This window comes from Asterias amurensis, chromosome 20, assembly GCF_032118995.1.
Source record: "Asterias amurensis chromosome 20, ASM3211899v1".
NCBI lineage: Eukaryota > Metazoa > Echinodermata > Asteroidea > Forcipulatida > Asteriidae > Asterias > Asterias amurensis.
Genome location: NC_092667.1, coordinates 918,620 through 932,199, shown reverse-complemented (window position 1 = coordinate 932,199; position 13,580 = coordinate 918,620). Strand labels below are relative to the sequence as shown.

The window sequence follows — 13,580 nt, the reverse complement described above, 5'->3', positions numbered from 1 at the left end:
ACATACATCATGTCATTGACTGTGAAATTGAAGAGTCTAAAAGCTTAATCTGCTTTACAATGTATTAATTAAATATATGAAAGAAGCTGTGGTTGATCATATACAGGTAAAACAATTTTAACACAAGTTTTAGGAAAGATGCTAATATTTGGTTCATACTCAGTGTAGAATATACAAGAAAGATACAAGCGCAAGAATTGCACACTTGGAGGTGATTTTAATTTAGACTTCATGAGGTTACGTAAGCCGAACTCTCAAAAACGATGGCCATGACGTATTTATTAATTTGTTCAAAGTTGTCTTTGTATAATTTAACTTTAATCTGTCAATTTGCGTAAATGTGTAAAGCACACCTTATTATCATTAAGTTTATAAGCACGAATTAAAAAATAAAGAAACAACCATAGAGGTAAAATGTTCTTTATGCAAAATTCTGTAAATGGAGTAAATGTCGGGGGAAAACATCCCAATAACAAGTATATCGGGTTGTAGTTATACAGGATTTCTCGGTCAAAGCTATTCTATTTCGCGCGAAATCGAATGGTACTCCAAAGGGTAGTTCGATTTCGTTTTATGATAGTCAAATGTAATGTTGCGTCATTCGATTTAACAAATTGATCATTCAATTTAACAAATCATCAAAGCAGCATTCAAATTCGCAGACGCTTCTTGATGCGTGTGTGTCACGAAAAAATATGTCGATACGCTAAATTGAACAGAGTGTTAAAGGAATTTGACTCGACTCAAAACGAAATTGAATGGCCGAATTCTGAACTTGAAACGCAGTAACAACTGGAGAGGCAAAACAGCTTTAATTCGAACGCATGGAAATGAAATTGGCTGCTCATTTACCGAATTTGACCGAGAAAACCTATACTATAGGTTCAAAAATCTTGAATTAAATTTCTCCATACAATAATAAAATAGCATACAGTTTGTTGAAAACTAATTTCTCGGTCAAATTCGGCAAGCAAATGAGCAGCCAATTTTATTTTCAAGCGTTCGAATTAAAGTTGTTTTGCCTTCAAGAATTCGGCAATTCAAATTCGTTTTGAGTCAAATCAAATTCCTTTAGCTCTCTGTTCAATTTAGGGTATCGCCGTTCTTTTCCATGACAGACACGCCTCAAGAAGCGTCTGCGAATTTGAATGCTGCTTTGATGAATTGCGAAATTGAATTATTATTTTGTTAAATCGAATGACGTCACATTACATTTGACTAATCATAAAACACATCGAGTGACCCTTTTCAGTAGCATTCGATTTCGTGCGAAATAGAATAGGCTGGTGGTTAAATTGGCTGGTCATTTGCCGAAATTGACAGAGAAAACCTATAATGTTTGCTTACCAGTCCGATCAGCCGCAAAGTTGCTTTTTTATTCATCCTTGCAACCAAGCTCAGCTAAAACACAATCCACGATTTGGTTTAGTCTCCCACTGACGGCAAGCAACCCCGGTTGCAATTCCAACTCGGCATACATGAAGATGAAATTAGTTTTAGAACTACTTCCGAATAAGCCTACTTAGGAAATAAGGAGATATTTTGGTGAGTTTATCCAAAATGGCGTCAAGAGAATATTACTCTAGTGAGAACTGAGTGAGAGTTGTATCTTTCTTAAGAAGGGCCGCTATTTTATCGATCCTAGATTGGGGGTTACAAAGCGGGACAGACCTCTTAATAGGGGATTAAGTGTTTTCTGGTGTAACGTTGGCGAAAAAGGGAGGCAGTTTGCCGTGTTGCAAGGGGTACACGGGTCATGATTATTGGTAGTCGATATCACGAGGAGTGATGTATCGATTTTAGAGTCTTTTGGGTAAAGTTATGTAACAATGGAACCTTGGGAAAGATCTAAAATAGATACACCACGTGATCATGTTTACAGTAAAATAGTCATGCGCCGTAAACCTATAAGATACAACAACAACTATGCTCTGTGTTTACAGACGTTACCATCACATACCAGTAATATAAAAACAAGAATTTTTATATATAGGATTTAAGGCATTGCATATTTATCAATTTATAATATAAATTGATAATCCAAACAAATATTATAAGAGATGTTAAATTTGCATCGGAGATAAAGAATATCAATTTTGGTTGTTTACACATACATTGTACACCGATGTGTGTTAGCACTGTATACTCAGTACTTTCCCGAGTCCTGTGAAAAAAATATCGCAGGCATGTTACTCGGGTGGGATTCGAACACACGAACTTTGCAATTCTAGAGCTTACTAGACTACCGAGGTTGCCCGGTAGCTCGAGGCAATTCGATTAATTTGGGTTGTTTGCCCATACATCGATGTGTGTTAGCACTGTATAGGCCTACTCAGTACTTTCCCGAGTCCTGTGAAAAAATATCACAGGCATGGTACTCGGGTGGGATTAGAACAGATATTATTTGCTTTTTGGTAACCCCATGTGAGTAACTACGTGCCAGGTATAGAATTTGTTCAATACAATACAATACAATACACTACAATGGGTTTTTATATAGCGCCATTTCATTTAGACCACAGCGCTTTAGACGAACAATAGCAATGCAGATAATACAACAAATGAACAATAAAGCAATAAACAGACACTTAGGAAAAAGATGTTTTTTAAGTGCTTTCTTGAAAATAGGCAGTAAATTGAGGTGCGTAGTGTAATGGGAAGATGGTTCCACAGTCCTGGAGCGGCTAAGGAAAATGATTTATATGCAGCGGATTGAAGAGATTTGCTGCTTAGTTTATTTTCAGCAAGACAGGTTTTGTCTGATGCTGAGCGAAGCCCAGCCCTGGTTTGAATGTGAAAAGAAAAACAAGATGAAAGATATGCTGGTGCAAGTCCATTTAAGCATTTATACACATGCACCAATATTTTGAATTGAATGCGCTCTTTCACCGGGAGCCAATGTAGCTTTTTGAGAAAAGGAGTTGCATGATCATGTTTAGAAGCCCAATTCTGAAGATGTTGAAGTCTATTAATTTGAGTGTTCAGTGTGTTGCTTTATATTTTACTACTGCGGAGCAGATTTTTTGAGTTTGGAGACTTTTCTATCTACCGCATAGTATAATTCGGAAAGCCATCGTCACTGCAAGTTTATCAATTGATATCATTGGACCTGTATTTGTTTTTGCAATGGCTAGTGATCAACCAACACCAAGTTTAGACTGTATGGTATGGGATGTTGTTTTGGTGTATATTTGTACGTACTGTGATTTGACTGCGAATCTCAATGTGAAATGAATGCGAGGTCAAAGGTGCATTTGGAAGGATCCTGACGTAGGCTCAAGGGAGCTTTCTGAAGTAAACGATAAGCCTCGAAGTGTGACGTCAGATGTTTCAGCTCAGCATGCTAGCAGATTTTTAATCTCCGAAAGTGCTTTTAACACGAGGGCGTTAGGCCTATTTTTCAAGTCGTTTTATTCATAATTTAAGAATCTTTTTGTTGTTGATAGAGGGCGGTATGCAAATGTTGAAGGGCCGAAGGTGTTTCAACTAGAGGGCGCTATAAACCAGATTGTTTATTAGTTTGAAGAGGAGGGTGAAGGTTAGGGGGCGGCTTGCTTTACCACAGGAGGCAAAGGGAACATGAACATACAAAGTTAACGATCGGATGAGGAAGAGGCAAATTATTAAATATTGAACTAGGCAGACTGAATGGGGGGGGGGGGGGGGCGGGTATCTGAGGTAAAAAGAGAAGGCAAAGACAAAGAAGTATTAGTCATTTCTAATAAAGTTTTGTGATTTCACATTATGATTATGGTTTCAAGTTCAACGATGAGCTGAAAATGTTTCGAATGTAAGTTGAGATATTCTAGATGCATATTATGTGAACAGTGTATGTAATACAAAAGTGTAAGGCCGCCATGTCTAAGATAGACCCCGTGTGATTTTACAAAAAAATTACAAAACAAAGAAGAAATAGTAAAATGATATTTAACGATATATAAGTGTCTTAAATGCTGGGCATATCTTGTAGTGTCGCTGAAATAAATTTCAAGTCTTTTAGAAACAATTTGCACTGTTTTTTGTAATTTTCGTCTCATCTACTTTTGTGACTACGCCACAGCTTATTATGCACAACTCAAAATTATAATAAGTCTGTTTTGTTTCTTCTAAAAATGCTAGGCCTATATATAGTATTTAAGTTTATTACTTGTTTTTAATTAAATTATCGCTGTTTAATTGCAAAACGCCCTGTTGCGCCTTGTTCTTTGAGGCCCAAAGAGCCGTGTATTATTGGCGATAGCAGGATCTTGGCACGGTTCCGTTCTGCGAAGGTTGCACCTTTTTGTTACAATACCAGACAACAACTCAATTTGCCAAGAGAATACTACGCGCTGTTACTATAGAATTTAATTATATATATTTGGTTACTATAGCTATGAATTGCGTTCCGCGTGATAATCTTGCGCGCCCGACACGCGGAAGCCAGCTGGTTATAAATACTGGGGTGGATTTCACAAAGGTAGTCCTAACTTAGGACTAGTCCTAGGCAATGCTAAGAGATAGGACCAGTCCTAAATTAGGACCAGTAACTCATCCTAACTTAGGACTGGTCCTATCTCTTAGCATTGCTTAGGACTAGTCCTAAGTTAGGACTACCTTTGTGAAATCCACCCCAGGTCATAGACTGTGAAAGTCTTTCGCGGATTTGAACTTGCGGGACCATTGTGGTCCCAACCTTATAATGAGTTTTACGTTGGGGAGATTTTGTTTCGTCCATTACTTTAGTTTAATGTAGTTTATGACCATAAAAATGACGTATGTTGTTAAAAATGTAATACTAATTAACATAATGTATAAAAGTAAAAAATAAAGTCAACATAATAACGAAGAAAAACCAATAATTAAACTTGACCTTAGGTCAGGTTACTTGGTAAAAATTAAGAATTTGTGCCCATCTCCGATCACAAAACGTACACAGACGCTTGTTTTGGTCGCGCGGGGTTAAAAGCTTTTTCATTGGTCGTTTAGGTGTCGGCTTCCTCTTTAAACTGCGTCACGCGTTTATCTAACGCCCTGGCGACCATCGTGCGTCCGCGTATAAACCAACTTTGAGTTGTTTCACATTCGGGCGTAGATTTACAAAAGGGGTTTCACAAAATTTATGATCAAATAAACATCCTTGTCCCAGAGATTTACTTTTGTCTATACATAGACTTTAACCGATAATTGTGTATTTGTTTAAAAAGCTAGAACTAATTTAAACAAGCTCTATAGAGTATTTTTGTTGTTCAGATTCAGTATTGAGAATAAATTAAAGCAAAGATTTGATTCATAAAAAAATAAAGTTCTTCTGTTGTCGTGTTTTCTCGCTTCGTGCGCGCGAGACTTGCACAGTCTACTAGCAAAGGTTTATACACCCCCACGTGACGCGCTCTCCACCAATAGGACTAGGGACACTGTCTAAGGTGTTTATGACTATTTTAGTTTAATTTGCCAATGATGCAATAATTTGTTCTAGTTTATCATTGAAATAAAACTATTTTGTAAAGAACCCACAACGCTATTTTTATCAAATCGGAAAAGTAAGTTATGATCACCTTCGTTGCATATCCGGGTCGAGGAGCACAACCGATTACAATTCTAGCCTTGATTGAAGGATTGGGTTACTTATTATTACACAAAACACAAAGTAGTAAATGATAGTAGAAAGCTTCCTTTACAAGCTGAGGTGCTGTTTTTGTTTTAGCAATGAGTAAAACAATGTCAAGAAAATACGTTTTACTTCTAAAACAAATTTCGTCTCCTGAGAGAAAAATATTGTTACTTGTTTTACTCATTTCTAAGAAACTACAGCACATCAGTCAAGTAACATTTCAAGAGAAGTTTTCTACCATCTATATCTTCAAACTGTGTGAGTTTGATGCAACAAACTCACACATTTTGAAGATAATGATTGGGAATTTCTTACCCTGAAGTGAAGCTGAAATATTTGTTAATACATTTATGTAATGAAACTTTTTATTTGGGATTGACTTTGTTCAGGTACCTGGGTGTGTCTGGATGATGAAGGTGCTATTGACGTGCAGGACAAGAGATGGCAGGATGGTCAGCCAGACGGCGGAGACGATTGCGCCGAAGGCTGGGCTGATGGCTGGCACGATGGGGGCTGTGGAGCAACACGCAAGACAATCTGTCAGCGATACCTCAGATTTAGGTCTCGAAATCAACCATCTAAACGCACACAACTTCGTGTGACAATGGTTATTTTTCTTTCATTATTATCTCGCAACTTCGATGACCGATTGAGCTCAAATTTTCACAGGTTTGTTATTTTATGCATATGTTGAGATACACCAACTGTGAAGGCTAGTCTTTGACAATTACCAATAGTGTCCACTGCCTTTAAGGATGGAGGCTGACGGCAAGTTGTTTTCATTACACGGTGTACCATTTTATTACCTGTAAGCAGACGAAGACAAATACATGTTGTTAGGTCTTCGCTGGAATCATTATATTAATTAACTTTCAAAACAAATAATCACAGAACAATATTTATGTACAAAGAATATTAAAGGAAATCGTAAATGCTTGAAATAAACAGCTTTGCTCTAGATCTTGACATTTGACTTTAACATCATGCGCCATCTTAGATAATCAATGGAGTACAACAAAATGCAAATAAAACTTGGCCGATGTCCTGATCGGAAATTTTAACAAATACTTGTAAAATAAGTATACAAGGGTATAATTCAATAAATAAATAAATGAACTTGTCTTCAGAAAACTAAACCGGGATAAATCTTTAGTCTATAAAAATAGAATCAATAGTTGTTGAAGATAAATACCAGTTTACAATAATGTACAATGAATGATGATTTTAAATGGAACATGTATGAAAATAAAGCAAAAGATTATTACCTGTATAAGCAGACGAAGACAAATACATGTTGTTACGTCTTCGCTGGAATCATTATGAGGGTGGCGGAAGTGCGCGAAATTGAAACGCTTCTCGAGAGAGGGCGCTACTCTTGAATAATTAAATGTTACGTAATAAGTAAGTGCAACAAAAATAATGGGGGGGGGGGGGGTGCAATTTCTATGACCGTCAAAAGTATAAAATATGACAATTTTATTTTATTTAATTTAATTGAAAGGAGCACCTATTTATTTCAAAGTTATATAAAAGTCGCTTTTGGAAATTCACTTTTTATAAAGCTAAGGTTTTGCAAATATTATGTGTACATCTTTTTTCTATCCGCCATCTTAAAAAAAGAGGGAATTTCAACCCTAAAGCAGAGTCTTTCTTGAAGGCTAATGACAACACACAAACAGGAACATAGCCCAATTGCATGGTTCTGCTTACCGCCGAATTTTCCGCTTACGATCACAGTAATCCGCTTACTGTGCAAGCGCCGAATTTCTGCGCTAGCTTTGTAAGCGTATACGCCCCTCTTAATATTTACTAGCGGGATGCCGCGCTGCGCGCGGCAAGTCCGCTCGAAAACTCTACGTATAAAATTCTCCAAGTGTACGTTGTGTACAGGGGAGGGTTAAAGTGACTGGGCAGAGTCACAATACAAACCACTGTGGCAAACCACCCATCCTAAGTTAAGACGAATCTTTCATTGTGAAAACGTTGTCCGTCTTTTTTCCGTTTCGGCATTAACAACAGAGGCTTGGTCGGGAAGGGGAGTGTTTTATCACAGGAGGTTGGGAACACAAAAGACAAATTCCCAAACTGAAAAGAGGGAGCGAAAAGTAATTAGTTACTGATTGCGGAAGACCAAAATTATGTTGTTAAAAGGAGAATGCAAAGACAAAACTTATAACGCATTTCTATCATAAATAACTTTTTTGATTTCGCATTGCAATATGTTTTCAAATTCAATGGTGAACTGAAAACGTTTCAAATGTAGGTTAAGATAATCTAGATGTATTGTATTATAACTATTTGAACGGGGTTCATGAAGGCAGTATCATTAACCTACGGGTACACAATTTGAACAAATGGATGGCCCTAGGAAAATCAGGAAGTTAAGTCTCAACATTTCGACAACTGTAATCTCGTCGTTGTCACTGTCTCCTATAACGACTGCTTTAGAGCACACTACATTGGATAAACCAACCGGCTCTCACAGAGACATCAGCTCAAGTTTCCAAGAAAAGACAATTACATAGGGTATCCGTCAGACTAAATTGATTAGTAATAATTAATTGATGTAAAAATATAATTTTATGTAATATTTATGATTTTTATGTTTTAAAATGATTTCTCAGCACTGAAAGTTTATAATAAATTATATTATGCACAAAAAAACTATATTTTACTTACATTCTCAAATGACTTGTGCGAAGTTATAACCAACCCCAACACTTAAACATCCACCCTAGGCAACCCAGAGCCTTGAAAAAAACTTACCAACCCTGAACAAAAAATTTGAGCGACAAACACAGAAAATAAGTTGTTTTTAACCAATAAACTCACACACCAAAATAGTCATGACCACACACAGCTATATGTAGTCCTTCCCCCAGGTTAATGGGGTATGTTCTTAAATTATAAGATATCAATCATTGTTTTTATCACATTGAAACCAATGTGCTTTATAAATGCTAATAAATTCTGACGATTTGGGGTAAAGAAAATTTACAGCGGGGTTTGAATCAACGACCATTTGACTCATTGTTACTTAGCAGAAATTCGCACTATGTTACTTCATAGGGAGCTGTTTCTCGCAATGTTTTATACTATAGGTTTTCAGAAAATGAGCAGCCAATTTAACCACCAGCCTATTCTATTTCGCATGAAATCGAATGCTACTGAAAAGGATGATTCGATTTCGTTTTATGATTTAGTCAAATGTAATGTTGCGTCATTCAATTTAACAAAATAATCATTTAATTTAACCTTCAATCAAAGCAGCATTCAAATTCGCAGACGCTTCTTGGGGCATATGTGTCACGAAAAAGAATGACGGTATGCTAAACTGAACAGAGTGCTAAAGGAATTTGACTCGACTCAAAACGAAATTGAATGGCCGAATTCTGAATTTCAAACGCAGTAAAAACCGGAGAGGCAAAATAGCTTTAATTCGAACGCATGAAAATGGAATTGGCTGCTCATTTGTCGAATTTGACCGAGAAAACCTACATTAACAGCTCTCCATTCATTGTTACAAAATAAGTTGTTATGCTAAAAAAAAGTTTTAGTAATTACCAATTGCGTTTACTGCCTTTAAGATGCAAGTGCGAATTCTGCTAATATAGGAACAATGAGTCAAATGGTCGTTGATTCAAACCCCGCTGTAGTAATTTTTTTTTGTTCAACCCCAAATCATCAGAGTTTATTAGCATGTATAAAGCACATTGGTTTCAATGTGATAAAAACAATAATTGATTTATTATTTTATCCAAAAAGAACATACCCCCATTAACATGGGGAAGGACTACATATATCTGTGTATGATCATGACTATTTTGGTGTGTGAGTTTATTGGTTAAAAATATTCATTTTTTGTGTTTGTTGCTCAAATATGTTTTTCTTAATGTCTTACAGTTTGTATTGATTGATTTATCACCACTACTGGAGTACTCCACGCTGCGCTGTTTCTTTTTTTTTGTGACCCAATGAGCCGTGTTTCTGTGACGATTGTGCTTCAAACAACAGTCAATAGCTTGCTGGCCGCCATTTTGCAGGCCATTTCTTGACAAATTGAAATTTTTATCAGTTTTGACTGAAAACCCAATCCGCATAGTTCCCCCAGCAGGATTCGAACATGATTCAAACAGGATAGGGTCTTAAAGAAGGAAGGCGAGAAGAGATACCACTACACCCACCAGGCCACCCAATTGTTAATTGGTTGTAAAATCATTGGTTAAAAACACTTTTTTTTCTGTGTTTGTCGCTCAAATAAATTTCAAGTCTTTGAGAAAACAAATAAGTTATTTCCCTGCAATTCTTAATTTCCATCTCAACTCAATTACGTACTACGCCACAGCTTTTTATGCAAACTCAACATCTTAACAAGTCTACATGTACATTTTTTTCTTCAAATTCTATATATTTTATTATTTTTTCTTAAATGTCCTATAGTTTTTATTGATTGATTTATCACCACTTTTAGAGAACTCTACGCTGGGCTGTTTTTTTTTTGTGACTCAATGAGCCGTGTTTTTATTGCCAATTTATGGATCTTGGCACGGTTCCGTTCTGTGAAGGTTGTGCCTAATAAGTATACAAACGACAGTCAATAAATTGCTGGCCGCCTTTTTGCAAACCATCTCTTGACAATTTGAAATTTTTACCAGTATGGACTGAAACCTAACACACATAGTGCCCCTAGCAGGATTCGAACCGGGGTCCTAGTAGCCTTTAGTCAAGGCGCACGCGGCATCCCCAGATGTCAAGCACGACCCCAGCCACGAAGCACCTTTAATAGCAACTCGTTTTGGGGCCTTATATTTTTTTAAAGTGTTTAAAAAAACTTTTTGCCACAGTTCTTTGGTTGAAGAAATTTAATGCATAATGCATGTGCGTGATAAATGTTGGCTAATAAGAAGACGCAATGTCATAGATCACACGCCGCATGCACGCCCCATGACCCACACACACATAATGGTGCACTAAAAAGTCACGTGCTGAGGTCAACATAGAAGGCTCATATGAATAACTAATTAGATAAACGAGTTGCTAAAGGCGCTTAGCGGCTTCGCCGCTCGTGCATGTCTTTTTTGCGGGCGTGATATCTTGGGGTGCCGCCGCCGCGTGCGCCATATCCAAGTGGGCACTCGGACTCGCGCCAATATCTTCAGTCAGTGAAATAAATTTTAAGTCCTCAAGAAAACATTTTGCAAGAAAATTTCCATGACAATTTGATTTTTGGTTTCATCTAAATGACTTATACGGCACAGCTTATTATGCACAACTCAAAATTATAATAAGACGAGTTTTTTCCCTACACATTTTATATACTATATTTGGGTTGAATTATCGTGGTTTTTGAGAAACTCACTGTTGCGCTGTTTCTTTGTGACCCAGTGAGCCATGTTTTTATTGGGAAATTTAGGATCTTGGCACGGTTCCGTTCTGTGACGGTTACACCTTCTTGGTTAACACCTGGCAGTTTCAGTTTGTCAAGAGATGGTCTGCAAAATGTTGGCGAGCAAACTGCTGGGTGTTGTTGGTGTACTTATGATGGCAGACTACGCTGCTGTAAACGGGCGGTGTTGGAAGCCATGCCCTCCTACTTGGAGCCAGTGGCGAGACAAATGCTACAAGATGCATGGTGCCGACGTTACATGGGAAGAGGGCAAGCAGATTTGTGTTGAGTTGGGTGGGGTGATGGTTGTCCCTCAATCCAAAGAAGATTTACAACACATCCTCATCATGTTCCGTCGCAGTGATTTCTGGATTGGTTGTAACGACCTTGACGCTGAAGGTAATTGTACACAGCTCTATAAACATATCTTTATAACAAATTGCCAGCAAAAGGCCAAAATGCTACCCAGGATGGGGGCTACAAGGAAAATAAGGACATATCAAAGGTAAGAGTAACTATCTGTTGACTTTTCTCTTGAACTTGGACAGAGTAGGCGGAAAATTGAAGGCAGTGAGTTAAAGTGTAGCGGTTGGCCTACAAGAGGCGTGAATCTGTGTTAAAAGAAGATGGAATGTGGATATAGCTACAGGAAACTGTATAAAGAGACTCTGGAAGTCTTGTGTGTCTCGAAAATGAAACAAAAACTTGAACGAATACTATATTTTGCAAATAATAAATTTTTCTTTTAAAGATTTTATTTCAAAGTTCTCAAAAATAACATACTCAATGCTACCCTGCTCACAGCAAATTGTTTCAAGTATAATTTTGATTTGCCAATGATACAAACATTTGTTCTAATGTATCATTGAAATAAAACTGTTTTGCAAAACACCCACAACGTTTATTTTTTTCAAATCGGAAACCATTTCCGGGGTCGAGGGACGCAACGTAACTGTTACATTTCTAGACTTGATTCAAGGATTGGGGTACTTTTTGTAACACAAAACACATTATCCATAGATTTACATTAAACTTACACGGTTTGAAGATTATGACAGTTGAAGGCTTCCCTTAAAATATTACTTGCTGAGGTACCAATGAGTAAAAATGAGTGAATGTCATGTTTTGCATGCTAAAATAATGTTCGTCTCCTGAGAAGAAAATTATTGTCGTTACTTGTTTTCTCGTTTCTTAAAAACTAAAGCACCTCAGCAAGTAATATTTTAAAGGGGCACACCGGCCGAATTGGGCTATTTGGGCTACAAAATAGACTAAGATATGACTTCAACGGTCTTCCAGGAATGAAGAAGAACAGTCCTTAAAAACAATCATCAAATTTAGCCGGTTTTGAGCATTTTAAGACAAAAACGCAGGTCGCGTGATTGTTCTAACCAAAAAGTGGTACAAACAATCACGTGACCTTCCGGGCTAGTTTTACTTTCAGCCGTCTAAAAGTAACTTACTTAACCAAATTTAAATATTTCTTTTACAAAACTATTTACGAATAATTGACGAAAAAGATCATGTATTCAAATTATCGCTACAAAATTTAAATAATGGTGAAAAATCTAACGTAAGATTCACATTCAAAGAGTCCGTGTAACGGAAGCTTGTTATATGGCCGCTTTTTTTTTTCTCCATTTTTCGCTAAATACGTGACATTTTGATGATTTTTTTTTACATCAACCATCTATAAAAACATTATTTATGATTCTACACCCCTAAATTGCGTAAACGGTGAGCCGGTGTGTCCCTTTAAGGGAAGCTTTCTACCACCAATATCTTCAAACTGTGTGAGTTTGATGTAACAAACTCACACAGTTTGAAGATAATGATTGGGAATTTTTTACTCTGAAGTCAAGCTAAAATATTTTTTAATACATTTATGTTATGAGACTTTTCGTTTCTGATTGACTTTGTCCAGGTACCTGGGTGTGTTTTGGTGAAGGTACTATTGACGTGCAAGACAAGAGATGGCAGGATGGTGAGCCGAACGGCGGTGATGAAGGTTGTGCAGAAGGCTCGGCTGGTGGCTGGCACGATTGGGGCTGTGGAGCAACACGCACGTTAATATGTCAGCGTCCCGTAGCTCCAGAATTTTAAAGGTTGCTCAATATTCTGGCCAAACTACTTCTATGAAGATTATTCGGGCACATTGCCCTAAAATCTCTTGAAAGTTTGCTGCTAATTGCTCAGTCGATTCGTAGATCAGCATCTTTTGCACTTCACAAAATTGTGAAAAATTCGCAATCTGACAGATAAACACACTACAGAACGCTTGATTCATGCTTTTGTAGTGTGTCATCTTGATTTTTGCAATAGCCTCCTTTCTGGGATTTCGGCTCGTCAAGTGCAGAAGATGCAGAACAAGTGCACAACATTTTAGTTGTAATTAAGTTCATGTTACTAACTGATAAACTGATATGGCGTCAAACGTTGACACAAACGTTTAAGCATTCTCATGATCAACTTTTAGTATGAAATATGACAACTTTTTTTTTGATTCAAAGGAGCACCAATTTTTTCAAAGTTAGGCCCATATAAAGGTCACTTTTGGAAGTTGTTAAAAAACTTGTTAAAAATGCTAAGTTTTTGCAAATG

The 13,580-nt window shown here is 37.1% G+C and overlaps 2 protein-coding genes across 3 annotated transcripts in view; one reads left to right on the top strand and one right to left on the bottom strand.

Annotated features, from left to right (window-relative positions):
• LOC139952553 (uncharacterized) overlaps positions 1-1,575 on the bottom strand; it is a 52,475-nt gene extending 50,900 nt beyond the window's left edge. For both annotated transcript variants that reach the window (XM_071951722.1, XM_071951723.1), the window contains exon 1: positions 1,348-1,575. In XM_071951722.1, coding sequence (XP_071807823.1) covers positions 1,348-1,383 — 36 coding nt within the window. In that variant the 5' untranslated portion in view covers positions 1,384-1,575. The remainder of the gene's footprint in view (positions 1-1,347) is intronic.
• Positions 1,576-11,092: 9,517 nt separating this feature from the next.
• On the top strand, positions 11,093-13,082 carry LOC139952671 (C-type lectin domain family 4 member M-like). Its single transcript, XM_071951873.1, has 2 exons — positions 11,093-11,378; positions 12,904-13,082. Exons 1-2 carry the CDS (start codon positions 11,093-11,095, stop codon positions 13,080-13,082), a joined length of 465 nt encoding a protein of 154 aa, XP_071807974.1.
• Positions 13,083-13,580: the final 498 nt, after the last annotated feature.